This window comes from Chamaea fasciata, unplaced genomic scaffold (genome assembly GCF_029207755.1).
Source record: "Chamaea fasciata isolate MVZ Bird 193981 ecotype frontalis unplaced genomic scaffold, bChaFas1.0.hap1 SCAF_14, whole genome shotgun sequence".
In the NCBI taxonomy this organism is placed as follows: Eukaryota; Metazoa; Chordata; class Aves; order Passeriformes; family Sylviidae; genus Chamaea; species Chamaea fasciata.
In genome coordinates this window covers 19,924,460-19,951,113 of record NW_027094099.1, presented here as the reverse complement: position 1 = coordinate 19,951,113, position 26,654 = coordinate 19,924,460, and the positions used below count along the sequence as shown (strand labels likewise).

At 60.3% G+C, this 26,654-nt stretch overlaps 6 protein-coding genes across 6 annotated transcripts; 4 read left to right on the top strand and 2 right to left on the bottom strand.

Moving 5' to 3' along the window:
* On the top strand, positions 1-7,653 carry PDIA3 (protein disulfide isomerase family A member 3). Its single transcript, XM_066196390.1, has 13 exons — positions 1-246; positions 335-413; positions 1,106-1,223; positions 1,614-1,721; positions 2,599-2,728; positions 3,193-3,309; positions 3,714-3,839; positions 4,263-4,445; positions 4,992-5,100; positions 5,805-5,933; positions 6,352-6,431; positions 6,899-6,956; positions 7,250-7,653. Exons 1-13 carry the CDS (start codon positions 80-82, stop codon positions 7,367-7,369), a joined length of 1,524 nt encoding a protein of 507 aa, XP_066052487.1. The 5' UTR covers positions 1-79; the 3' UTR covers positions 7,370-7,653.
* A 2,326-nt stretch (positions 7,654-9,979) lies between these two features.
* On the top strand, positions 9,980-12,211 carry LOC136296960 (peptidyl-prolyl cis-trans isomerase FKBP8-like). The gene is given in 8 exon segments (XM_066196520.1): positions 9,980-10,272; positions 10,407-10,587; positions 10,589-10,750; positions 10,934-11,151; positions 11,222-11,394; positions 11,472-11,549; positions 11,686-11,789; positions 11,879-12,211. Coding segments are annotated over 8 exon segments (1,188 nt in total). The 5' UTR covers positions 9,980-10,037; the 3' UTR covers positions 11,916-12,211.
* A 111-nt stretch (positions 12,212-12,322) lies between these two features.
* Positions 12,323-13,050, top strand: SERF2 (small EDRK-rich factor 2). The gene is made up of 3 exons (XM_066196521.1): positions 12,323-12,390; positions 12,630-12,738; positions 12,840-13,050. Exons 1-3 carry the CDS (start codon positions 12,384-12,386, stop codon positions 12,901-12,903), a joined length of 180 nt encoding a protein of 59 aa, XP_066052618.1. The 5' UTR covers positions 12,323-12,383; the 3' UTR covers positions 12,904-13,050.
* Positions 13,051-14,554: 1,504 nt separating this feature from the next.
* Positions 14,555-19,412, bottom strand: SERINC4 (serine incorporator 4). Its single transcript, XM_066196635.1, has 12 exons — positions 19,123-19,412; positions 17,954-18,074; positions 17,366-17,544; positions 17,201-17,280; positions 17,015-17,108; positions 16,741-16,952; positions 16,366-16,461; positions 16,168-16,294; positions 15,875-15,947; positions 15,614-15,665; positions 15,378-15,534; positions 14,555-15,082 (listed from the first exon to the last, which is right to left on the bottom strand). The coding sequence occupies exons 1-12, from the start codon at positions 19,410-19,412 to the stop codon at positions 14,866-14,868; spliced, it is 1,698 nt and encodes a 565-aa protein (XP_066052732.1). The 3' UTR covers positions 14,555-14,865.
* HYPK (huntingtin interacting protein K) lies at positions 19,388-20,433 on the top strand. Its single transcript, XM_066196227.1, has 4 exons — positions 19,388-19,596; positions 19,775-19,830; positions 20,066-20,117; positions 20,275-20,433. Exons 1-4 carry the CDS (start codon positions 19,411-19,413, stop codon positions 20,368-20,370), a joined length of 390 nt encoding a protein of 129 aa, XP_066052324.1. The 5' UTR covers positions 19,388-19,410; the 3' UTR covers positions 20,371-20,433.
* A 353-nt stretch (positions 20,434-20,786) lies between these two features.
* Positions 20,787-25,049, bottom strand: MFAP1 (microfibril associated protein 1). The gene is made up of 9 exons (XM_066196431.1): positions 24,885-25,049; positions 24,550-24,769; positions 23,811-23,943; positions 23,323-23,510; positions 22,801-22,909; positions 22,570-22,730; positions 22,165-22,324; positions 21,616-21,705; positions 20,787-21,494 (listed from the first exon to the last, which is right to left on the bottom strand). Exons 1-9 carry the CDS (start codon positions 24,961-24,963, stop codon positions 21,312-21,314), a joined length of 1,323 nt encoding a protein of 440 aa, XP_066052528.1. The 5' UTR covers positions 24,964-25,049; the 3' UTR covers positions 20,787-21,311.
* Positions 25,050-26,654: the final 1,605 nt, after the last annotated feature.

Here is a 26,654-nt window from a genome sequence, read left to right as displayed (position 1 = left end):
CTGCGGCTCCGGCGCTCCTTTAGCTGCCGCTCCCGGCCCCGCCGCTCTCGGACGTGCCGCTCCCGCCGCTCCCGCCGTCATGTCCGCGCCCCGGCCCCCGCAGCCGGCCCTGCCTGCCGCGCTTCTGTTCCTGTTGCTCGCCCTCGGCGCTCGCGCCTCCGATGTGGTGGAGCTCACCGATGCCGATTTCGAGAGTGGCCTGGCCGAGCGCCCAGGGCTGGTGCTCGTGGAGTTCTTCGCGCCCTGGTGAGGGGCCGCGGGGGGCGGGGGTCCGGGGGCCGGGGGCGGGCCGAGAGGGGTACTCGGCCCATCTGATTCCCTTCCGTGCCCCTAGGTGCGGACACTGCAAGCGGTTGGCGCCGGAGTACGAGTCGGCCGCGACCCGGCTGAAGGGGATCGTGCCTCTTGTGAAGGTGAGCACAGGCTCCCGTGTTGGGGCGCACCCGGGGGCGGCCAACCACCGCACTCCTGCTCTGCGGGCCTGGCGGACGTCGTTTCTTTGATGCCTGGGGAGCCCTGAAATAATCTGGAAGCCGATCCTTGCAAGGCCGCAGCCGCGGAGCTGGTGTGCAAGAGGGTGTGTGAGGGCTCGCCCCAGCCGGGGAAATAGGCCTGCTCTGAGCTGTGTGATGAGGCTGAGAGCGAGCACCGTGCTGCACGTACCCATTGGGGCTTACGGACTAAGAGCTTTCTCTTTTGCCTCAAAACTCGTAGAGTTTTCTCAAATCAGGGTCTCTGTCTTCCTTTACGGGAAGTGGCATGGACTCTTAGCACCATGGCTTCCTGGTCAGGTTTTCTTGTTTTCCTGTTTTCTTCAAGTTTTATATGAATTTTAGGACTGACAAGGTGCTGAGAAATCCCTTGTCATTGATTGCAAGAAACTATTCTTTCTAGTGTTTTTTGGTTTGTAGTCTGGTTGAACTTGAAACTATTTAGTCTTTACAGTATTTTCTCAAATATTTTTCTGGGCCTTTTTTTATACCTGTGCTACCTCTTTCCCTGTCCAGCACCAGGCAGTGTGTGACGGATCCCTCTAGTCCCTTGACTGGGTGGAGTGTACTAGGGCTGGGTCTCAGTCTGAGTAGCAAGGTTTCTTTTGCTTTAGGTTGACTGTACGGCAAACTCCAACACCTGTAACAAGTATGGAGTCAGTGGATATCCCACATTAAAGATTTTTCGAGATGGAGAAGAGGCAGGGACCTATGATGGGCCCAGAACAGCAGGTAAGAACTGGTTGGGTTGACAGTGTCTGGCTTGCTGTGCTGCTGCAGAAGGCAGCATGTAACAGCCAGGGATGAAGAGAAGGTTCCCACCTACACATACACCCCCCAGCCCGTTACCTTCTCCAGAACTCTTTGTGCTGGCAAAGCCTGGTATGTTTATTTTCCCTTTAAGCTCTCCTTTAAAGGTGAAGGTTTCCATGTTAGCTCCTAGTTCCCAGGATGCTAGAAAGCTCCTGTGTGAAACTGATAGGAGCAATCTTTCAGTTGACATATTTATTGTATGGGAGATGTATATAGATTCTGCAGAAGCAATTTTTGGTTTAGGAAGCTTGAAGAATGTCTTGTGGAACTTGGTATTGATCTCTTTAATTATTTTACTAATCTTTCAAGATGGGATTGTCAGCCATCTCAAGAAACAGGCGGGACCTGCTTCGGTGGCTCTCAGTTCTGTGGCTGAGTTTGAGAAGTTCATTGGTGATAAAGATGCTTCTGTCGTGGGTGAGTAGAGGGAGTGCATCGTGAAATGAGTGTGCTCTGGGAGCTTGTGTGGAAAGATCAGAGGCAGTACCACAGGCGGCAGCAAAAGAAATTCCAGATGGACATGAACAAAACTGCTGCTGGTAATGAGAACAATAAAGCCCAAGAATATGTATCCAGAGGGGTTTTTAAATGTTCAGCCTAGAAGATTTTCACAACTTAGGTGGACAAAGCTGTGAGCAACCTAGTTGGCCTGAGGCTGGTCCAGCTTCAAGTGGGAGATTGGATTTGAGGAATTCTGGGTATTCCTTCCAAAATTTCTTTTCTTTTTCTCAAAGCCATCTGGCTTTGTTGGTTCCCCTGGCACCACAGTATATGTTTTCCAGAGGCTGTTGCTTTCTTGGCTGGCCAACAACAGGTAGCTTTGGGTTGCTGGAAGATGAGTTTGTTGCTCTGGTGGCATCGGAGGGCCGTTGGCATTGGGTGTGTCTGTTGTTACATGTGGCAGTAACACATGGTGCAAATCAGGTGTCATCTTGTAGGTATAACCACATGAGTGTTAACCAGAATTAAGTTTGGATTCCCGAAACTTACTGTTATTAAGTGCCAATGGCTGTTGTTACACAGTCACCAGTGGATGTCTGGGTGTTTAAGGGATAATTTTCCTTGGGTGAATGAGCAAGCTGGGCTTCTCCTGAGTAACTTCCTGCAGTTGGAAAGGAGGGAGTGCAAGAAGGTCAGGAAGATGGGAGAGAAGCTATCAAAGGTAAAGCTCTCAACATGCACTGAAGGACTGGATTCAGGATTGATCCAGTGCATTATAGAGAAAAAATGCTGAGAGCTGCAGAGGGTCCTCAGCTGGATTGGTTTGAGGTCACAGTCTGCCTTTCTGCTGCAGGCTTCTTTGGTGATGCATCTGGGGATGCTTATTCGGAGTTCATGAAAGCAGCCAACAGCCTCAGGGATAACTACCGCTTTGCGCACACCACCGAGGAGCAGCTGGTGCAGAAGTACAGGGAGGATGGAGAGTAAGTTACTTAACACAAAGATTTCTTGTTATTGAGGCATTTGGAACAAATTCATGGATTCCAGTTAAATGGTTTCAGTTTCTAAACATAGCTAAGGTCTGGTTTCTTCCCCAGCTGACAGTGGTGTTTCTTTTGAATTGAGATAGAAAGGTGTAAATGGTTACAGGCTCTGAAGCATTTGTGTTTGCCTCTAGGTCGAAAATATCTCTACAGAAACATTTTTTTTCCATATTCGTTGTTGTAGTGAGAATTTTGTTTCTCATTGTGGCCTGTCTAAATCACAGAGAAGGCTCTGACAGGTACACCTAATGCACTAGTACCACCAAGAAACTAGACAGTCTTGTTTGAGCTATGAATGGTGAGTGGGGATTGTCACTGGAGAGTGGGTTTTTGCCTCATCTGGCTGCTGTCCTTGGATTCCCAGGAGCACTTTGAACTAATTCACAATACGTGCTTCCCCACAGAGGTATAGTCTTATTCCGTCCTCCACGCCTGACCAACAAGTTTGAGGAGAGCTCTATCAAGTATCCAGAAGACAAAATCACCAGTGGAAAGGTCAAGAAATTCATCCAGGAGAACATGTGAGTGTTTCCTCACCAGCAGATGTGACAGACTGGCCTCAGTTGGCTTTGTCCCTGTCAGAGCTTGTTTTGTCATCGCTGCCACTTCTTGCTGCATGTCTTGGCACTGCTTCCCTTTGGGGACACCTTCTTGAAGTCCTGACCTGGCTGCTAGCATGCATATTCTAACCATGATTCTGTTTAAAAACTGAACCTGAGCTTTGGCCTTACTTGGGTCAGCTCTAGCCACTGATGTGGCTGGAGATGGAGATTTGACTCAGAATAACCTGGTAAAGGAATGAGCAAAGTGTTTCTTCCTGAGCTCTGATTGATCACTGGCATTTAACTCACAGGTTGGGAGCAAGTGTGCTGTGTCAAGCCTGTTCTGAGGTTATGGACTCTACTAATACCTCTTTCATTGACAGCTTTGGCATTTGCCCACACATGACTGAGGACAACAAAGACTTGATCCAGGGCAAGGACTTGCTGGTGGCGTACTACGACGTTGACTATGAGAAGAATGCGAAGGGATCCAACTACTGGCGCAACAGGTGGGAGTGGTGGGGAGTAAGTCAGACTTGCACTGTTCCTGCCTTGCTGCGGTTCCATAGCTTAGGTGACAGTCCTCTGAAATCCTGTGTGATTGCTCTTGGATCCCCAGTCCTTAGGAATTTAGACCTTACCCACAGATTGCCTCACTGCTGTGGTGTGCAATTCTGCCCTTCATGCCTGAGACCCTGGGGTCACACAGGTGGAGGATGGAGACACGCAACACTTGCCCCAGTCACCACAGACACAAGCTTACTGGTCCCCTTCTCAGCATCATTTCTACAAGACTTGGCTCTGAAGAGTCACGTTGTGCCACTGAATTCCTAGTCCGATGTGCGTGTCATCTTGAAGGATGTTACATCATGTGGAAGAAAATGTTCAAAGAAATAATGCCTTGTGGCTTTGTTTGTTATTTTCCCCCTCAGAGTTATGATGATTGCAAAGAAGTTCTTGGATGCTGGCCACAAACTGTCTTATGCTGTTGCTAGTCGGAAAACCTTTGGCCACGAGCTTTCTGAGTTTGGTCTGGACAGCAGTGTGGGTGAGGCCCCCGTCGTTGCCATCAGAACTGCCAAAGGAGATAAATATGTCATGCAAGAAGAGTTCTCGTGAGTTCTTGAACTTGGTGGTAGTGGGTCTCGCTTGATGGACTTTGGTCTAGAGGTCTCTGACCAGATGATACTATGTTAGCTTTGAGCAAACAGGAAAGCTGGATGTTCCAGCTGGAAGAAGTAATTGCTGGGTCAAAATGGCTCCTGCTCATGTGTTTTCCTGCTCTCTAGAAAGTTTGCAGCCCCTCCTGTTACACAAAGGGAAAGAATTTAATTCAAGATACTGAAATATCTGGTTAGGAATCAGGGTGCAATAAAGGGCAGGACAATTAGTTGTACCTTTCATTTGAGAAAAAAAAAACAAAACTGAAGGATGCTGGAAGACCTAAAACTTTGAATGGACTGTGCATCCAGCCTCCTATCAGAGCTCTTGAGGACATTGTTGCACTTGTTCTGGGGTCTACTAAGCCAGCCCCAGACTGGTGCTGTCAGAGATGCAGGTGACATCTGTTGAGTGGGTGGAAGGAGCTTAAATAAGCCTTGAAAGTTTCCCCCTCTCATCCTGTGTGTGTGGTGATGGCTGTAATATCACTTTTCTTTCAGCCGTGACGGAAAGGCTCTGGAGAGATTCTTGCAAGATTACTTTGATGGAAACTTGAAAAAATACCTGAAATCAGAGCCTGTCCCTGAAAGCAACGATGGCCCCGTAAAGGTGAGTGCTGCTTATGGCTGCAGAGACACTGCTCAGCAGCAGCTTCCTGTGCCTGTGTGACATGCTGGGAGTGTGGCATGGTGGCAGCTCAAGAGGCCTCTGTGGTGATAGACAGAGGAATTACTCCCTTGTTCCACTGCAGCTTTCTGAGGCAAGGGAGATATGCAGCTTGCAGTTTGGGTTCTGTTTTTTTCTATCAGCATAGTAACTGCTGCTTGGCCACAGCAGTTACGTGCTTTGTGAGTACAGCAGCATCCAGATTTCCAGGGATTACGCAAAGGTCTGCCCTCTTGACTTGTGCTTGCTCCTTCATGGCATGGTCTTCCTGTTGGTTGTGACTGTATTATTTTAGGGATCTCCCCATTTATCTCATCACTGGGATCTCGTATAATTCCTGCCTTTCACCCTCCCAGGCAGCTCTGCCCTGAGGAAGAGCGTTCCCTGGCCTGGCTTTTTGATGAGAGCCTTACGCAGGAGTGCTAGTCACGGGATCCACAGATGTTTTTGGAGGGATGAGGATGGCCTCAACCAGTCCTACTAGGCTGATTGCTTGCTGGGATTCAGATGAGGAGTGCTGTGTTTGGTTCTGCTGCTTGCTGTGCAGGTGTGGGAGACCCAGGCTGGGGTGGAGTGTATGGGGCATGTCATGTCACTGCTTCATCTCTGACTTAAAAGGAACTAACTAGTGTGATCAACCCTTACAGGTGGTGGTGGCTGAGAACTTTGATGAAATTGTTAATGCACAGGACAAAGATGTCCTGATAGAGTTCTATGCACCGTGGTGCGGCCACTGCAAGAATCTGGAGCCCAAATACAAAGAATTGGGGGAGAAGGTAAGTCTGAGACTCTTGCAAATGTGAACTAGAATTTCGCAGCTCTAAATGATCCTGCAGGTTCTTTCTAACCTCTGTGATAAAGGTGTATAATTGTGCCTTCCTGAGGACTACAAATTTTGGTCTCTTCATGGAGTGCAGATATCTTGCAGCAGGATCTGTGGTAGCAACCACTCTGGTATATTTAGTCTGTGTTCTTTGCTAGGGCACAGGAATATTCCTTGATTCAGTGACTGACCTCAACTGCCCAAGTTTCTTTGTGGGTTTTTTGCCTCTGCACGATAGTCTCCCATGTGGTGAGGGTTAGTGAAGTGGCATTCCCTATGCACTGTCCTCTGACACCACTATCCCAGATCATGCTGGCTGCTGGGTTCCTGGATTTTGGAATTGGTTACTGATAGGTTCTTTCTACCCACAGCTCAGCAAAGATCCCAATATCATCATTGCCAAAATGGACGCTACAGCCAACGATGTGCCTTCTCCCTATGAAGTCCGAGGGTAGGTCTGGCTGCTGTGACCCCACACGTCGGTGCATGAGTCTGTCTCTGACCTCGGGCCCAGCACTGAAGAGCTGAAAGAGCCTCACAGGGAAGGGTGTGAGGGTTGCCAGGCAATAGCTAGGTGACTGCGGGGCAATGGCTTGATGTGAAGACAACAGGAGTGAAAACAAGATACACTAATATGCCTGGCTTTTCCAGGACTCTAGTGTCCTGCCTCTGATGGCAGTGTGAAAGCAAATCTTGCCTTGCTGTTCCAAAAGCAGTTCAGCTAGCAGACTTGAACCTGTGAGTTCAGCCAGATCTGTGGATGTGGCTGGGCTCTTGAAGGCCATACCTAGTGCCTCAGAGCCACTGAAGCTGTGCCGTGTTAAACCAGGGCAGTGTGGTGTGAGTCCCATCTGTTGGGGCTGGTCTGATAGAAATCAGAGCATCTCAGGAGCTCCTGTGTTTCTTCTCTCTCTCCAGTTTCCCCACCATCTATTTTGCTCCAGCTGGCAAGAAGCAGAGTCCAAAGAAGTATGAGGTGAGTGTTTTGCTGGTTCTGATGTTTTGTAAAGAAGTGAAGAGCATCCAGGCCTTCTAATGATACTCAAGCTTCTTTGGAGTTGGGGGGGGGGGGGGGGGGGGGGCACTGTGTCCAGTTACCCTGGGAACACACCTGATGGGAACATTGTATTGTACATTGTGCTGCAGGCCCTAGGGAGAACTCTGTTTGCAGTCACCTGGGTCTCCTACCAGGCACCTGAACCCCCCTTCAGGAGAGGGGAAGCCCATGGTGGGTACAGGTCTTGTCTGACTGTCATTTGCTTTCTGCAGGGGGGCAGAGAAGTGAGTGACTTCATCAGCTACCTGAAGCGGGAGGCAACCAACACCCCTGTACTGCAGGAGGAAGAGAAATCCAAGAAATCCAAGAAGAAGGTGAAGGAGGATTTGTAAAGTACCTACTTGCCACCTTGTCAGGATGAGCTCTGTGTGAATTGGGGAAGCACTGGTCAGACTGGGGCCAGTTCTGGGCTGTGGAGAGCCAGTGGCCATGCGGGCCAAGGGGCCCCAGCTGCTGTATCTAGTAATGTTTATTTTCCTGCCGTCTCTTAGCTGCACTGTTGTGGGGCTTCCCAGGTTTGTTTTGTGATTTGGGAGGGGGTGGGGCAACAGTTATTTTCTAATTTTTTTTGTACATTTGGAGAAGTGAAACAATAAAATGACCCCCTTAAAACCAAGTGTCCCTGTCCTGGGACAACCCATCAGACCTAACAATGGGATCCTGTTCTTCATAGGCAGCAGCTTCCTGCTGCAAGTTGTTCCCTGCAGTGAGCCCTCCTAGCCACTGAGTTCAGCCTTTAGCCCATTCTCCTCTCTCCTCAGCTGCCAGAGCCCCTCCAGAATTTAGCAGCAATAGCTGTCCCAATGTGTTGGGCTTCAGGTGCTGCATTTACAGACGTTTGAGGGGGGACTGTGGTCACAAGTGCCTTTGCTGTGTGCTGCCCTAGCAAGTTCAAAGGTACATGATGTTCAGTATGACTGTTGGATTGCAGCTGTGCAGGCATGTGGAGCAGACTGGCCAGGGCCCCACTCAGCAGCAGCAATAAATCAGCTTTGAAGCTGCTGCAGGAGTAGTCACGTGTATGGGAGGAGTGTTACTACCTACAGCCTCTCTCCAAACACAGGTAGGGCCAGGGCCACAGGTATTTGTCATAGACTGGTGCTCGGCTGTGATGAGGGTGGATAAGACCAGTTAATTATTTCTTGTCATGCTAAGAAACAGGCTGGTAGCTGTGGGTCTCTCTTCAGGAGGGGTAGGAGTATATCATGTGGTGTAGGCTGTGACTGACCAGCTGAGGGTGTTCTGCTTCCCTTTGGGAAAGGGTAGCTGGACGGCTGGAGGGGAGCGGGGTGATGTGGGGCAATACAAGTCCCACCTGTCTGTGCCGGAGCAACACCAAGGGCAGGAAAGAGATGGGGAGACCAGGTAGGGGCTGTTGCCCTAGTTCTGGGTTCCTGGACGACATACAAGTTGAAGTGAGGGTCAGCAAAGTCAAAGTATTGCTGCATGGCAGCAGTTACCAGGGCAAGAGCCAGAACTTGTTTTCTCTATGGATTCCTCCCCCACAACTCAAAGCCTGGGTACCTTATGTTTTGCTGCTGGAATTCTCCAGGTACAGTAGCTCATACAAGGCTTAATGTGTAGTTCTTTGACTACAGTAGCTGTGCAGTACAACACTTTCTTTCCCAGCTCCATTAGTATCTCAAATCACATCTCCCTTCTATGCTCTGCTGCTGTGGCAGGTGCTTTGTTCCCTAATGCGTGCAGATGTCAAGGCACCTTTGGAGGAGCATGTGATAACCAGTGGTCCTTGCACAGACTGGCAGGAGCCCTGCACCTGGCTGTGGGGTCCCAGCACTGCTGCAAGGAAAAGGAATACAAGCTCCACTGAGAGCTGACAATTACTCATGTAACAGCAAACTGGAATGCTCCTTCCTTGGGGGGCAGGGCAGTGCCCTCCAGCAGCCAGGGAAGTGGTTCTGATCCTGGCTTTGCTCCCTGGTTTGTGAGTGTTGACATGGTGGCAGCTGGAGCACTGAACACAGGTAAACTCTTCATCATGTTTGGCCCAGGGCATCATTGCTGGTGCTCAGAGCAGCCTGGGTGAGTTAGCACAGGCCTGAGGAAGCTTTCTGCCAGGAGGGACTGAGGATGAGGAATGGCTGTGCTGGTGGCTGCCCAGATGTCCCTCACCGTGCTGCATCTGCACTGAGGGTACTGAGCTTCAATTGAGGAGAAACACAGCTAAGGAAGGATTTATATATTTGCTGTCTGGAATATGTGGCAAACAGGATGGCTACAGACCTTGCTTTCAGTGAGACCTCCATGGAGAGCTGATCCCGTGTAAGAGGGAAGCCACCACCCAAAGTAAGACATCCCCCTAAGCTGGCTCAGGCCTTAGCAAAAGATCAGGTGTTTGTTTCTGCCTCTCCCCCTGCAGCCACGGCCCTCCAGGGAGCAGGGAATGAGCTGGCCCCAGGTGCTTCAGGGCAGCCGGAGCAGCTGGCACGGCTTCAGAGACAGGGGTCTCTGAAGGATGAGCAGGGAAAGAACTGCAGCAGCAGTTTGCCTAGGAGGCAACTGCAGCCTCAGGCTTTTGATGTGAGACATCTTTGGATGGAGATATTCACAGTGATTCTTCTCCTGGTGGTAGCTGGGATAAGCTAGGAGACCTGGCCCGCAGCCTCGGTCCCGGAGATGCCCGGCCACGGCATTGCCCGGAACGCGCGGCGGCGGCGGGCGGGCGGTCCCGAGGGGCAGCAGCGGGCGGGGCGGGGCGGGCGGCGGGAGCCCGCGGCGGGGCTCGCCCTGGGCCAGCTATTTTTGCCCCCGGCCCCGACTAATCCCCTGAGCCGCTTGCCGGCATTAGGTAACGGCGCGGCGGCATGCGCTCCACGGTGTCCCCGGCCCGGGCGACCCCCGGCAGTCTCGGCGCGGCGGGACCGGCGGCGACACGCCCGGTGCGGGCTGGGGTCCGTGGGCGCCCGCCGCCGAGCCCCGGGCGGGCCTGGACCGAGGCCAGCAGGTAGCGGCGGGCGGCGAGGAGGCCCGGGGACGGACATGCCGGGCCCGTCGCCCGGCGGCTCCCCGGAGAGGGAAACAGGGGCCGGCGGGAGGCCGCGGGGGCCCGGCCGGGACCGGCGGGTGCGGTTCCGTCTGCCTCACACCGCAATCGCGGTGCCGTCGGTGCGCGAGGAGGAGCGGCTCTTCTACCGGCGGCTGGAGGCGCTGGCAGTGCCGGGGCCCGGCGGCTTCGGGCCGCTCTTTGCTTCCGACGGTTGGAGCGACTTGACGGGTGAGCGCCGCGGGCGGCCTTAGGGCGAGCCGGGCCGGCGGCCCAGGCTAGGACGGCCGGTACCGGGGAGAGTCGGGCAAGGGGTGCAAATTTCGGAGCTCCCGGCTTGGCTCTCAACGCCTCCTCCCCCGCAGAGGACCGGCTGCTGCGGAAGCGCGTGGTGCGGGCCGGGCCGGGCGGGCCGCGGCCGTTGCCGGGCCAGGAGGTGTCGGTGAAGGTGCTGGGCGCCCTGGAGGACGGCGGGCTGGTAGAGCGGGACCCGCGGCTCATCTTCGTGCCGGGTCACGGGGACGTCGTGCAGGTGAGCCCGAACCGGCGCGCTCCAGTGCCCTGCGGACTCAGCGCCGCCCGGGGCTCCGACCCTCCAGCCCCGCCGTGCCCGTCCACAGGCTCTGGAACTGGGCGTCCCCACCATGCAGCCCGGGGAGGTTTCCTTCTTCCTCGCCGCTTTCCCCTACGCCTATGGCCGCCCGGGCAGGTAGGGCGGGAGGGCAGGGAGACCCAGCAGACGGGGACTGGAGCAGGCAGGGGGCGGGAGGGCAGACGGACTGGGGCGGGCATACAACAGGGACAGGCGAGGACAGAACCAGAGCCGGTGGGGCCGGCAGGGCAGGGGACCGGGGCGGGCAGGGGTCGGGGGCAGCCGGCGCTGTACCACCAGGGAGCCCGACGTGCCGCCCGAGGCGCCGCTGCTGTTCGAGGTGACGCTGCTAGAGGTGCGAGAGGGTCCCGACCCGCAGCCGCTGCCGCCCGCCGTCCGCCTGCGCCTGGGCTCGCAGCGCCGGGAGCGGGGCAACTTCCACTTCGCGCGGGCTGACTTCGCGGCGGCGCTGCGATCGTACCGGCTGTCCCTACGCGCCCTGGACGGCCCCACCACCGGTGAGACAGGACGGGAGGGAGGGCCCGGGGCTGTGGGGCTGGGGCGCTGAGGCCGCCACTCGCCCAGCAGCTCCCCCCGGGCCCGAGGAGGAAGAGGAGCTGCGGGAGCAGCGCGTGAAGTGCCTCAACAACTGCGCGGCCGCCGAGTTGAAGCTGGGGCGGGCGGAGGAGGCGCTGGCGGCCTGCGAAGCGGCCCTGCGGATAAGCCCCGACAACGGTCGGGCGTTGCTCCGGCGCGGGCAGGTGGGACTCGTATCGCCCCACACCACCCCGCTCCCCTCGGCCCGGCCGTCCAGCTACCGTCGCTCCTCTCCCCGCAGCTGCTGGCAGAGCAGGGCCGGGACGCAGAGGCGGCGCTCGTCCTGAGGAGAGCCCTGGAGCTGGACCCGGCCAACAAGGTATGTGAGGCGGGGTGCGAGGGCAGGCGATGATCCCACAGGACCTGGTATCAGGAGCGACGGGGAGAGAGAGGATCCCGCAGGAGTCGGTACTGGGATAGTCCGATGTCCCACCGCAGCCCCCCCTCGCCCGCAGGTGATCCACACCGAGCTCTCACGGCTGGCGAAGCGCCAGAGCCCCCCATCCAACACCGCCCCGCAGGATCCCCGCCACGACCCGATGCCGCTGCCGAGCCCTGCGTGCGTAGGCGAATCGGGCTGTCCGGGGACGGATGCTCGTCCCGCACCCTCTTGGCGCGGATGGTGCTTATAGGCGCCCGTTCCCGTAGATCCCCCGCGCCGTCCGCGGCGGAAGGAGCGATCTGAGCGGCTCCGCAGCGTCCCAGAGCCTGACCGGGGAGATAAAGAACTCTCATACCGTCCTCCCCGCATCCCCCCACACTCCCTGGGGCGGAGAAGAACTCCGCGGGGGGAGGGCGGAGGGAGGAGCGGGACGGCGCCCGCCCCCGTCCCGCACCGCTCCGCAGAGCTCCCCGCACGCCTCATGACGTCACGGGGGGCGGTTCCCCCTCGCCACGCATCCTGTCGCGCGGGGGCGGCTGCAGCGCTTGCGCCCAACCTTCCGGTTTTTTCGCCCCCGCCGGCAGAAGGGAGGCCATAGCCCGCGGCCAATCAGGCGGGGCCCTGCCGGAGAGACGCACCAATGGGAGTGCAGCGGGGGATGGATCGGCGCAATGATTGGCTGTGGCGTCCCTTAAAGCGCGGCGCGGGGCGGGGCGTGGGGGGGTCAGTGCGGGACGTGGCGGTGGAGTGGCGGTGGGAGGGAGCGGCGCCATGACCCGTGAGTTGGGGGGAAGGAAGGAAAGAAAGGGGGCTGGGGCTGGCGTGTGTGGTGGGCCGGGGTGGTGGGGGGCAGCTCTGGGAGCCAGGAGCGCGGTGGGGCCGGGGTCAGGGGCCGTGCCATGATCCGCCGGCGCGCCGGGACCCGCCCTGCGGGCAGTGGTCAGGCCGGGGTGTGGGGGGTGGCGCCGCGGCCCGTAAGCGGGGCCGGGCCGCGCTGAGGCGGCCGCGCCGTGGCAGGCGGGAACCAGCGCGAACTGGCGCGGCAGAAGAATCTGAAGAAGCAGAGCGACTCGGGCAAGGGCAAGCGGCGGGACGACGGGCTCTCGGCTGCCGCCCGCAAGCAGAGGTGAGCGCCGGGCCGGCCCCGCCGGCTTCCCCCGCCCCGCTCCCTGCTCCCGCCCCGCGGCGGTGCCGGCCCCGCCGCCAGCCCCGCCGCGCTCCCCGCAGGGACTCGGAGATCATGCAGCAGAAGCAGAAGAAGGCCGACGAGAAGAAGGAAGGCAACAAGTAGCGGGCGGCCGCGCCGGGCCGCCGCCCCAGGGCCGGTCCCGCCGTCAGGATGCCCCGCGCCGCCCCAGGCCGGGTCCCGCCGGGACCCCCGGCATCGCCCCGCGCCCTGCGGCGCCGTCCCCTATTAAAGTAGCTGTGGAGCCCTGCACGCTGCGTCTGCTCGTCCGTGCGCCGGGCGGGGGGTGGGCGAGCACGGGTACTGCCGGCGGAGCAGTCGCCTCCGCGGAGAGAAGGACCGAGCCGCGGCCGTGGCTGAGTCAAGCGGCGGCATCTTGACGGTGAGGAACAAAGGTGGGGTCGGGCCTGGGCGGTCCGTGGGGCAGCACCCGGGGATCAGCGCGGGGGCTGAGGGCCGAACGCCCCGGGGGGAGGGGGGAGAGCTGGGAGCCTTGAGGAACGAAGTTGGGCGGCACGGCGCTGGAGCGCGCCGGGGCGCAGCCGGGGCTCAGGGCCGGTCGGAGGGCGGCGGTGGAGAGATGGCGGCCGGGCCTGCGCACCGGGGGGAGCCGCGCTGCGGCACGGCCGGGGCGGGCCCAGCTGGAGCTGCCCGACCGGGCAGCAGCGCGGAGACGTCGGCGTGGCGATGAGATCCAGCCCAGGGCTGAGGCCGGGGCCGATCGGCTTCTTCACCTCCCGGCAAGGCCAGAATGGTGGCGTCAGCCCGATCCGGCAGCACGGGGACGGGTCCCGCGGCCGCCTGGGTTCCTCACCGAGCCAGATGCAGCACCCCCTCCACCACGTTGGTGCCGTCCTTAGCGCTGGTCTCCCACAACAGGCAGCTGTGGGCCTGGCAGTGGGTGTCACTGGGGCCCTGGTTACCCCGGGGGCTCTGAGGAACTGCTGCTCACCATGACCAGTTGCTGCTACCTGTGGTCTATGACTGCTGCTCTCCATGGCAGCACACAGCACCCTGCCCTCCTCTGCTCCTGTGGTGGGTGCTGATCCCTGCCCGCCCTCCCTCCCTTCTTGCGTGGGTGACAGCTCCAGTACCCCGGGGTTGCAGGGCTTGCTGCTGGCAGGCCTGAGTGTGAGCTGAGCCGGGTCTGCTGCTCTCCCAGAGGCTCCTGCTCACCACCCTGGTGTGAGGGAGCACCTGGGCTCAGCCCAAGGCAGGCTGTGTGGGCAGCAGTGGCAGCCCTGGGCAGGTGCACATTCCTGGTTGTCCCAGTGGCTGATTCCCTGCTGCTGCATGGCCATGCTGCACCATCCTGATGTACCTCACAAATGCCCCATTTTCTGCCATCTGCAGGTCTCCAGGAGGGAGCCAGCATCCTCTTAGCAGGGCCTCATGGGTCTGTGCAGGGCTGGGACATCTGGGGAGCACCAAGGACACGTTATGTTGCAGCGGTTGCCAGCGAAGGGCTGGAGGGCCATGCCAGTGACTGTGGGCAGGCTGCCCAGTGGCTTGTGCCTGCAGCAGGCATGAGCAAGGCATTGTTTCCCCAGAGGACAGCCTGCACTGGCACTGCCAGCAGTACAGGGGTCTGGCAGAACCCCTCCACCCAGGCCAGGCTCTGCAGGGACCTGCAGTAGTGCTGCTGACTCGGCGTGTTTCACCAGGCTGGCACCCCCTCTCTGCATCCCCATGGCAGCAGCCTGCATAGGGCAGTGGCACAGGCTCAGTTCAGAGTTTTATATAAAAATGTATTGAAGCAGGTATTTACAGTGAATGCACCATGGCAGAAGCAGCCAGGGCACAGCCCTGCTCCCCCAGTGCACCCAGTGGGGCCAGGGCAACCAGGCTGTGGGCTGAGCACCTGCCACCAGCTTGCTCTGGCCCTTTGGGTAGCCCTGGCTTAGCACAGGACCCATATCCCTGGGAGCATCCACCTCCCATGTTCCCCTCAGATGCTGCTGTCTCCTGGGACAGGAGGAGGTCCTCCTCCAGGAGGACCAGGCAGGGCCAGGGCACAGGCACAGGGCACAGCAGGGACCAGCCCTTGGCAGTTTGTCCTGGCAGGGGCTATGTGGAGACGTTGATGCGCTGTGGAGCACGTCGGCGCCGCACGATGCGTGGCCCTGTGCTGCTGTGCCGGTGCTGTGGGGAGCCATGGAGGCAGAAGGGGCTCAGCAGCAGCCACAGGTAGAGCAGGACACAAGCCCAGCACGAGGATGCCTTCACCCAGAAGGTTGACCAGCTGCCGTGTGTGAAGGTGGTCTCCAGCACTGCATTCTCATAGCTGGTGGGAGAGGGCAGGACTGGGTGCCCAAGGGATGCCAACACAGGGGGCTGCCAGCTGCAGCCACCAGGTCATCCTGTGTCCCAGTGGCCACATGCCCCTGGGCATGTTCCTTCTGCCATGGGCCCTCCAGCCCTTCTTGCTGCACTGCACAGCTGCCACTGGAGCAGGGCAGGTCTGTGGGCACAGAGCCCTGAGCATCCCCAGCAGGTGCCAGCTCGGTGATACCATCACAGCCCGGCACAGAGGTTTGGAGTAAGAGCAGGGAGGGCTGGGCAGCAGCACAGAGCCCTACCTGAACCAGTTGGTGAGTGTCATCATAACATAGAGCGAGGCAAGGAAGAAGACAAAGTGGAAAGCTGAGTAGCTGTAGACCACCCGGTCCTGCTCATCCTGGATGATGAACTGTCCCCTGGCACTCTCCTCTACTCGTTCACATGTCTGGTCCGTTCCTGGAGGAGTGTGGAGGCATGGCACACCCAGGCTGGGACACAGGCTCTGCCCACTCTCCCACACAGACACTGCACTCACCTCTCAGCTCCTCCTCCATCTTCTCAGGGCAGCAGAAGCAACAGGAAGGTTTCTGCAGGGAGAGCAGAGTGGTGACTGCCCAGCCCTGCCCACCGTGGGCCAGGCTGAGCCCTGCCTGATGCCAGGGCAGGTGGTGTGGGCAGCCCTCTGTGCTTGGCTAGACAGACCTGCCCCTCTCTGGGACTGGGACAGGGCCTGGAGGTGGTGGGTCTGGGGTGCCTGTAGCAGGAGGACACGGAGCACAGCAGCGTCCATACTCACTTTAAACTCAAAGCTGTAGACTTTGACCATCCAGAGGGGCCCAAAGATCTCAGCAAGGTATGAGGCTTCATTGCTGTGCCCAGGAGAGAGGCAGAAATCATAATGCAGGCACCCATCACCCTGTGCTAGGCTCCCAGCCTGCCCCATGGATTCCCAACGGCCAGAGGAGCTCTGCTGTGCCACCCCTGTCCACCCACCAGTGCCCCACCTGCTCTTGTCCCGCCACCCCTCAGGATGCCCTTGGCCCCCCGTGGTGCTGTTTGGGCTGGCTGTGCTGGGCAGGGGACACGCACCATGCGAAGAGCACGCAGGCGTACATGATAGCAGCGCCCAGCACGGCCACCGTGGTGTCCTCTGTCTGCAGCTCATCCTGCCGGACCCCCGGGAAGCAGACAGTGAGGTTCTGCCCCTTGTACAGCACTGCAGGGAGGTGGAGGTGAGAAGGGCATGCATCATGGCAGGGACTGCTGGTGGAGGACAGGGACACCCACCTCTCTCTGGGGGGCGGCTGGACAGCGCGGAGAAGGTGAGGTACATCACATAGCAGCTGATGATTGAGGACTGCAGCAGCCCTGACCGTGGCTGCTCTGCAAGAGTGGGGACAGACGTGTCACTGGAGCTCCTGGAGTGCCAAGAGCTGGTGGGTGGGGCTCTGAGTGGGCCCTGGGCAGTCCCCTCCTGCCACTCTCCTGTCAAATGCCTTGCGCCAAGGTATAGGAAGGGCCAGTGGGAACCCTGGGGAGCTGGGTTCTCCTCCAGTGCCCGAGTGCTGGCCCTGAGCTGGGGCCCACAGTCACCCCCAGCCCAGGACACGGCTGGCCATGCAGCGTGGCAGCCCCCACCGTGCTGTGCTGTGTGATACTCACTGAGCCGCACACATGGTGTGATGGAGATGAAGGACATGATGCCACAGAGGCTGCCATTGATGGCAAGCAGTGCTTTGTTGAGGTGGCAGGCGGCTGGGTGGGTGTAGAACTTGTAGAGGAAGGAGAAGGCGGCAGAGGCAAGGGTGTAGAAGGTGGCCGTGGCCAGCAGCACAGCCAGATACCAGCGCTTGTCCTGCGCAGCGCCCGTCAGCCTGCGGAAGAGCGGATGAGCGGTGGCAGTGGGCAAGTTCCCACCCAGCACCCCAGCACTCACCAGTTCTTGTTCCAGGTGTGTGCAAAGGCTGTGATCAGCACCAGCTGGATGAGGATGAAGGCGAAGCCCCCACAGACACCTATGTAGTGCCAGGCTGTGGGAACAGGGCAGAGGTAGAGATGGCACAGGGCAGGTGGGGGCCAAAAGGGGCCCAGGGTGCCAGCTCAGACAGGGTGGGGGACACACCTCGGATGAAGTTGTCCTCAGGAATGAAGAAGCTGGTGGCCCAGAGGCCCACCAGCGCCAGCAGCTTCAAGAACCAGAACCTGCAGGCAGTTAATGTCAGTAGGACAGAGCCCCTGACAGCCCCATCCCAGGACACCCTGTCCCAGCCCCATGGCCCATCCTTACCCATTGTGGAGCTGTGCACGGCAGTCAGAGCTGGAGCGCACGTTGAGCAGCAGGGCAGCCTGTGCCAGGTGGAAGCAGGCAGTGCCAAAACAGACCCGGTACACGGCCGAGGAGCCCACCAGCTGCTCGCAGTCTGTGCCCCCGGGCAGGTGTTGGCACAGCACCACTGAGAAGGGCACCTGGCAGGCACAGTGGTTGATGGGACAGGGCTGCTGGTGTGTCCACCCAGCACCCCCCAGTGCCCACAGCATCCAGCACACCCAAACTTTCGATATTCCCACCATTCCCAGTACCTTTCCCAGTACCCTGGGACCCCCAGCATACCAGGCAAATCCTGCATCTCTGGCAGGGTCCCTTCCCCCTTGGCACTCCCAGCAGCCCTGTTACTATCCCAGCATCCCCAGAATCCCAGTACTCCTGATACTCCTGGCAATTCTGGCATACCTAGTGCTCCCTTGCATGACCCTGCGTGCCCTGAGGTGCCTGGCACCCCAGTACCCCCAGAACTCATAGTACCTTTGAGACCCCCAGCACTCTTGGGACCCCCAACACTCCCAGTACCCTGGGTGTCCCAATTCCCTCCGTCACCTTCTCAGTGATAGCCTGGGCCACAGTGCGGGACAGCATGAGGCAGCACACGGCAGAGGCCAGGACATGCAGGAGCGTGTAGAGGATACGCGTGCTCGTGGACACACGGAGCCCGTGACAACTGCAGCAGAGCTGGGGAGGGGCATGGTCAGTGGGGATCCCAAGGGGCCAGCGCTGTTCCCATGCCTGGCCCAGCACACCCTACCCACCCAGCCTCACTCCCAGCCTCGGTCCCAGCCCCACCAGACCGCAAGTCCCACCTGGAAGAGCAGCGGGTGCAGGAGGTGCCCGCGTGCCCCTGTGCCCGCCATGGCCCAGCTCGGCTCTGCTCAGCCCCCGCAGCATTGATGGGATTAGGGGATTGTCAGCTCGGCCCGCCCTGCCATCTGCTCGCTGTTCCCTCCAGGCAGCCACCCCTGGGCTGCTCCATGGGCACTGTCCAGTGACTCCCGGCATCCCTGCCCAGTCCCTCCTTGGGCAGGGCAAGGTCTGGCAGGTGGCCTGGACATGAGCTTGCACGAGGGGCACATGGGGTCTGCACATGATGTCTGTCTCCCTGATCCCAGAGCAGTACCATAGAGCTGTGTGAAGGGGCTGGGAGATGTGGACTTTATGGAGGGCTGGAGCCGCCCCGGGCACAGAGGCACCCAGGGGACATAAGTACCTCGTTGGGATGGCACGAAGCAGATCCAGCGGGTAGCAGGACGCCCCAGGGTCGGCAGGAGCTGGGGACAAGCAAGGGGATACAGGGGGCTCTGCACTGGGGCTGGCGTCACCTTTCTTTAGCTGCTCCACAGCCGTTCAGGGATTGTGCTGGCAGAGCCCTGACACGGCAGATGCCGGGGCCGCGGCTGCAGCGGCGGTGACACTGACCCCCGTGTCCCCTGCTGCCACACACAGCGCGGGGCACGGCCCGGCCCGAGGGACGCGGGGTCCCCATCGCCTGGGTGGGTGACACGTGAACGAGAGGGGAGCGGCGGGGCCGGGCCCGCCTGTGCTCCGGCCTCCCACGGGCCAGCACCGGGCCACGGGCCAGCACGGCCACGGCCCAGCCGCCTCTCGCCGCCGGGGACACAGCCGGGGCCCCGCTGCGGCCTGCCTCGTTCGACCATCCGCGTAGCAGCGGCGGGGGCCACACCGGGGTCGCCGACCCGGCAGTCCCGGCTTACCGCCAGCGAGCACTCGCGGGCAGCGGCGAGGCTGCGCCCGCCCGGCCTGGCTCCGCGCCTCGGCAGCGCCGGCGGCCCGCTGCTGTCGAGCTGCCCGAAAGCCCGGGAGTGCCGGAACTGCTGAGAGCCCCGGGGAGCGCGGCCGGGAGCCCCGGGAGCCCCGGGGAGCGCGGCCGGGATCGCTCGGCGGGGCCGGGCCTGGAGCGGGCGCCAGCTGAGGGCGGTGCTGGCCCCGCCCACGGCCGGTTTCTGGCGGCGCACGTGACCGGAAGCGGCGGCGGCGGCGGCATGGCGGCGGAGGGGGATGTGGAGCTGGAGCTGGAGACGGAGCCGAACGGCTCCGGGGGCGGCAGCGATGGGGCGGGCGGCCGCGCGGCCGAGAAGCCGCGGAAGCACGATAGCGGCGCGGCGGACCTGGAGCGTGTCACGGACTACGCGGAGGAGAAGGAGATCCAGAGCTCCAACCTGGAGACGGTGCGGCAGCGGGACGGGACCGGGCCAGGGTGGGAGGCCGGGCGCTCCCTGCAGCGGGGCCGAGCCGGGCGCTGACCACCGCGCCTGCACGCCCGTCCCGGTGCCGGTGCCCGTGCCGCCGGCGTGACGCTGACCCGCCCGGTGCGGCGCAGCGGGGTGATCGCGCTCGTTCTGGCAGGCTATGTCGGTGATCGGAGACCGGAGGTCCCGGGAGCAGAAGGCCAAGCAGGAGAGGTAACCGTCTGCGCTCGCTCCGGGGCAGTGCCTGTCTTGCACCGCTTTTCACTGCTCGATGCGCGACCCAAGGCATCTGCTTCCCCCCGTCTGACATCGCGGCCCTTCCCCCGTCCCCTGCAGCCCCACAGTGCTGCGAGGGGTCGCTCCTGCCCGCCCCATGGCCGAGGGAGCGCCGGGGCAGTGGCCAGCGGGGGCCGTTGGTCACGGGAGGTTTGTCCATCTCTTGTTGTAGGGAGAAAGAACTGGCAAAAGTGACCATCAAGAAGGAGGATCTAGAGCTGATTGTGAGTAGGGGCGGGACCTCAGGCAGGCTGTGACATGACCCAAATCTTGGGTGTGAAACTGCACCCGGGGAGGAGGCCGGTCCGGTGTCCCCCTTGTCCCCACCCAGCCCGTGGGGCCCCGTGGATGCTGTAGGGGGCTGTGGCTGTTTTCCTGCAGATGACGGAGATGGAAATATCACGGGCCGCAGCGGAGCGCAGCCTGCGCGAGCACATGGGCAACGTGGTGGAGGCTCTCATCACCCTCACTAACTGAGCTGGGAAGCCACAGGCTGCCAGGTGTGGGTCTCTTGCCATTCCAATAAAGGCACTGGTGGGACTGGGCTGTCTTTGTGGTCTGCACAGTGCTGAGCACATGCCCCTGGCCCTGAGTGCATGGTGGGGCCCAGACACGTGGCACTGTGTTGGCAGTGCCAGCTGGGCACCCCTGTGACTGGAGCAGGACAAAGTGACCTGTCTGAGCACCGAGACGTGCTGCTCTCCCCTCTTTTCATCTCTGGCCCTGGGGCAGCACGGGCTGGACAGGCCCAGGCCCAGGCCTGAGGCAGTGGTGACAGCTGACCATGCATGCCCTGCCCAGGCTGGAGCCTCCTGTGCTGCCCCAGCTGACCATGGCTCACAAAGAAGGCACAGAACAGGATGGCCATGTCTTTAAGAAGAATGGGGTCAGACTGCATAAGAAAATCAAGTCTTTAATCAAACCCTCCCACCCCACACAGGTAGAAAAGCCAAGCCCTGCAGGACCACGGTGACGAGATGGGGGTCACCACTGACCCCCCCAAAACAGGGCCCAGACTGACACCAGGGACAGTACAAGTAAGGGGTTATAGACCATATGGGTGCAAAAGTCCTGTAATTCTTCCAGAAGTGAACGTGCTGGAGCCAGGGGTGCTGCTGCAATGTGCCAGGCACTGCCAAAGCTCCACAGTGGCCACTGCTGGGACATAGTATGGCCACCAGCCTGGCCAGCACCACAGGCCATCATCCTCCACGTTACGTGGGCAGGGAACCCATCAGATGTGCTCAGCACGGGGAGTGGGACACCTCATCAGGGTAGGCATGGTACAGGCAGGGGAAGGGTTTGCCACCACAGGAGTCCTGAAACACGTCCCTTCTGGCCCTGCCCAGGTTCTGGCAGCTGACAGAGCAGCGCCCTCCTGCCGGCATCAGCCAAACCAGACCCTCCTGCCCATGCCCTTAGGTCGATTTTCGTTTCTTGGCTGAGGGTCTCTCAAAGACATCCCGCACCCCTGCTGCCTTCTGCTTGAAGAACTTGGTGTTCTGTGCACTCTCCTGGCCCCAGGCAGAGTCAAAGGAGGTGGTGTCCTGGTCCACCAAGTGTGTGTACTTTGTCCGCCCTGAGCGCCCAAAGTTCTTGACCTGGGGAACAGAAGAACTTGTGAGCCGCTGCTCAGGGGGGATGCAGGACCTGCTGCTCCCCCCTGCCCAAAGCTCCCATCCCTTGGCATATAGGCTGGGCACCCTCTGCCAGCACACCCACCTGCATGACTTTGGGCAGGATGGTCTTGTTGAAGTGGTCCTCAAGGGTCGGAGCACTGAAGTCCCTCTTGTACACCTCCTCATCCTCATCCTGCAGGAGAACACACCTGCTCAACCCAAAAGGTTCCGGCAAGATTTGGCAGCAGTGGGGGAAATGCCTGAAGGTCATATTGCTGCTCTGCCAGGGCTGCCACAGTACTTGCAGCCTTGTTAATTCCTGCTGGAGTGGGGGATGTGAGCATTGTTCTCCAGTGGCCCATGCAGAGCTGACTTGGTCCTGGCTGGGTCTGTCAGCCCAAAGAGCAGCACAGGGACAGCTCTGCAGCTTCAGCTCCATTTCAACTGGGAATCCCCAACCTGACATGCTCTGGTGAGGTCACTCTGGGCCAACTTCAGCCCCATGCTGCCACTGAAGGCTGGCTCTTGGCCCAGGGCACTCCCAGCCCCAGGGCACCAGGTGGGAGAGGAGAGGCTCCCCACAGGGAAAAGGTGACCCTGCAGTCTCACACCTGCAGCCAGTGCAGCCACGCCTGGCCCTCAGCACACTCACCATGAAGAAGGCACCACGGTGGTAGTACTTCTGCAGGAATTTGTATTTGCCCTTCACTGCCTTGTTGGTGATGACTTTGCCATTGGCCCGGAGCTCAGCCCGGCGCTCCTCCTCTGTCAGGTTCCGCATACGCTCGATCTCTGCCTTCTCCTTCTCCATGCTGGGTGGGAGAGAAGCCCCTGAGACCCTCTGTCCCCTTAGCATCTCCTGGGAGAGAGGCTGTCACCAGCTACCACCTGAGAGTTTACACATTTACTGCTGGGGAGCAAATGCACCCCAAGGGCGGGCAGGAGGGGCTCTGGGCATTTAGTCCAGCTGGGACCCTGCTGCCAAAGGGCAGCGTGAAGAAAAGGTGCTTCAGCTGCCTGTGGGCTCTCAGCCTCCTGTCTACCAGACAACACTTACGCTTCTCGTTCTTCACGGTCTCGTTTGATACGCTTCAGCTCACGGACCTTCCAGGCCTCGTACTCCTCCTCATCGTTCTCATCATCTGTGTCGAGTGCATCCAGTGCTGCCAGTGAGCGCTTGTTCTCCTCCAGCTCCTTCTTTGCTTCCTCTTCTACAATCTGCAGTGAGGTCCAAGCTAAGCTTGCTGCAGTGACTGCCCCCTCCAGCCTCCACCCCACCCCTCCGCACCTTAAGCGTGTACTTGCGCCTCTCCTCTGCCATCCTCTTTGCCTCCTGCTCCAGCTCCTTCTGCTTCAGGGCTTCTGCTTCTCTCTCCTGAACTGTGATCCGATCCTTCCTGAGAGCAGGGCCACAACAGCCTTCAGCCCTCCCATGAGCCAGTGCAGCGGCTCAGCCTCTCGCTGGCTCCACACTGCAGCTGCTTTCCAAGGACAGGTCAAGTCCCGGGGCTCTCCCCTTTCTGGGGACTACCACGTCCCTTTGCCACCGTGTGGCCCTTGCCCAAGGGCTCTGGTCACACTCCACACCCTGACCCCACAGCAACCCAAGGCAACTGATACTGGGGCTGTGGGTGCAGGGATTGTCCCTTGCTCCCTAGCTGTGCCCTGCCAGGCTCTGACCATCCCATCCCACCCCAAGGAGGTGAATGGCTTCCTCACAGTGAGAAGAGACCATGGCAGCAAGGTCTCCTTGGGCCCCAGCTTCTGACTACCATGTTCCAGGGCCAGTCCATGCACTTGCATCACCTACTTGCGGATAAAGACCGGTTTGAGACGTGGCTCCATTTCATCTTCACTGTCTGTGTACTCCTCATACTCGGACTCTGACTCAGACTCTTCTCCAGACCGACCCTCATCTTCCAATTCCATCACTTCCATCTCCTCAGTTTTCCTCTCCTGTGCTCGCTGACGCATCATCCCACGCCGACGCTCAATCTCCTAATGGGGACAGGCACAGAGCAGTCAGAGGCCAGCTTGCTACCACTTCTCTCTCTCCTGTGAAACACACATCATGTCTGGAGTGTTGGCTTTGAGAAGCTGCACCTGTCTCTCTGGACGTGGCGTGGCCTCCCCCAGTGTACTGTCACATGCCAGAGGACGGTGACCCCCCAGTTAAGTCATGGCTAGGTGTGACACCTGTCCAAATACATCAGGCTGCCCACATATCCATGCAAAGGGCAGTTCCAGCCTGTGCCCCTCCAGCTTTCCTAGGCCCATTATCCAGCTCTGCAAACGCACCTCATCATCAATCTCTTCCTCTTCCTCCTCACTGGTGTCCTCCCGTTCCAGGCGCCAAGCTTCTCCCCCCTCCACTTCCGAATCGCTGTCTCCAACCACTTCAGGTTCCACGATTTTGCGGTGTCTTGCCAGCCTGCAAGAGACCCCAGTCAATGCCTGGCACTTGGAACATAAGGGGGCTGCAGGAAAGTGACTGCTCACAAATCACTTCTAGCAAGGCCATGGTAAGCACTGGGACTGCCAAACTGGCCAGGACGGATACGTTCTCTCCCAGGAGGCTGCAGTGGCTGGGCACTGGCAGCTCTCCCCTGTCCATCCTTCAAGGAAGAGTGGAATTCCCAATAAGAAGGCTCCTTGTTAGTGGAAACAAAACCAACAGCAGCTCCACGGGAGGCAAACAGTGCTCCCTGCCCGGAGTACATTTCATGACACACCGTCCTTCCTCATTACCCTGAGCTTCAGCATGCTGCACTGATTTCTATTTTGGAGCCTGTTTTTGCTGCCATCCACCCAAACACACTTGGACATGGGCTGTGCCTGGCTGGCTCCTGGTTGGAAAGCAGCCCCGGGCACAGTGTAATGTGGATATGGGAAGTCACAGACACTCCTGCACTGCCTGGACAATGCTCCCAGCTCCTGCCCTGTGCAGTTTCTCCCTGTAGCACAGCAGAGCAGAGTCCCAGCCGCCCAGCCCCAGACAGGTAAACGGGGCTCAGCTCTTGCCTGGCCCAGCACTCACCGCTCCTCCACGTCCTCGGCGATGCGGTTCTGGAGGCGCCGCAGCCGGGGGTCGTTGGCCAGCTCCTCCTCTTGTTCCTCGGGCTCGACCTCCTGCTCCTTCGCCTTCTTGATGAACTGGAACTCTTCGTCCTCCTCCTCCGAGGACTCCATGGGCGCGTAGTCGGGCCGCTTGCCCGACACATACCGCTTCACCTTCACCTTCTCCATGGACAGCTCGCCTGCGGGCGCCGGGCCGTCACCGGGGGTCTCGGCCCCGCGCCCCCGCCGCCCCGGCCCCGGCCCCGGCCCTGCGCCCATCCGGCCGCCCCGCTGAGCCCCGGCCCCCCCGCTTACCCTTCTCATTGCGGACGGGCACGGCGCCCGCCGTGGACTGGATCGGCGGCTGCTTCATGAGGGCGCTGGGAACCGACATGGTGGCGGCGGGCGGAGGCCGGGCCGGGCCGGGGGTGCCGCTGACAACGGCGCCTCGAGCGGTCACCCGGAACCGGAACCACCGGAACCGGAACCGTCGCTTCCGCCGCGCCCGGGACCGTGCCGGGGGCCGGAAGTGACGTTGGGCCCGCTGCCGGGGGCCCGGGGAGCGCGGCTCGGACCCGGCTCCCGTTCCCGCCTTCCGGCCCCGGGCCGGACCCCGGGCTGGGGGGCAGGGGGAGGCCCCGGTCGTTTCGCCATCCGCCCTCGGCCGAGAGAGGCTCCGTTCCCTCCCGCACGGCGCGGGTTTCCCCAGGAGGCGTCAGGGCGCGGCACCGGCCGAGCGGCCTTCGGCCGGCGGGGGCACACGGGCAGCGATAGGGCTCTGCCGCTCGCCCGGGGCGCGACTGCCTGGCGCCTCCGGCCGTGTCTAAACGGCGCTGGACCTGCAGCCCCGGCCGTTCCGTGCTGCCGCCCTCTGCGCAGGGAGTGTTCTGTGCGGGCTGGAAATGAGCCGGCCGCTGCTGGAACGCCGAGGGCTCAGGGTCACCCGTGACTCGCTGAGCTGGGGGAAACGTCCTGCGTCTGGCAAATTCCTGTGCCGAATTCCCCCCGCACCGCCTGAGAAAACCGCCGCTCGCTTTGGTGCACAGTGGGGCTGGCGGGTCTGTGCTGTGCCCGCTGCCAGCCAGCCCCACCAAGCCGCAGCGCTGCTGCCGGGCTCCCCGCCTCCCGGACAATCAGCTCCTGCCCCCGTGGCCCTCGGCCTGGCCAGCGCCGGGAGGTGTGTGCGGCTGCTGCCGGCGGGGCTCGACCTCTGCCGTGCTGCCCGGCAAGGCCCGCGGAGCTCCTGGGAATCCCGCTGGCGTGGGTGTGGTAAAGCGGCTGTGGGGAAAGGCTGGGGCCACGGCTGCTCCGTAGGGGGTTTTCTGTAGGCTGCCGGTGCTGCCTGTGTCAGCACGTCTCAGCTTCCGAGGAGCGCGAGGTTTCACAGAGTCGGAGCAAGCGGCTGGGATGGGTTGTCCCTGTGCGCACATCCTGCCGCAGATCATCTTTTCTCTTAATGTGGGTAAAACTGCCACAAGCCACTACAGCCACATCTGCCGCCTTCTGCCTGCTACCTTCTGCCGGCTTCTACGAAGAAAGGAAGAGGTTTTGTGTTCCATGAAATCTGCTTGTTGGCAGGGGAATTTAGGAAGCAGGGGGGCAGAGCCATGAGTTAACAGTTCACTGGCAGTAGCAGAGCAGGTGCTCTCGTGCTTGTGTGGCAGAGGCCGCGTGGGGTGAGGCCAGCTCTGTCAGCCAGGAGAGTCCAATGCACATACGCTTTTCCAGTTGGTGGGTCAGCACTGGAGCACAATCCCTAAGGGAGTGCAGGGAACTGTTTTTCTTTTGATGTCCTTGGTCTGGGCTGGGAAACGTCCCTCTGGCAGCATCTCCTGCAGCCAGTCTATGGGAGAGCAGACTCAATTTTTGGCAGCAGTACCACCCTGGTCTGGTCCCAGAAGTGGCTGCAGAGGTCCCAAGGCTACCATGGAGGCTGACTCTCATCCTGGGGGGCTCTCCTTGGCCTACAGAGATGCCAGAGCTGAGCAGATCCAGTTCGGTGACCACAATCTGGCTGGGCTGCAGGCAGGGGTGGCTGCCCCAGGCATGGGGGCAGGAGGGCCCAGCCCCTTGCAGCACCAGCTG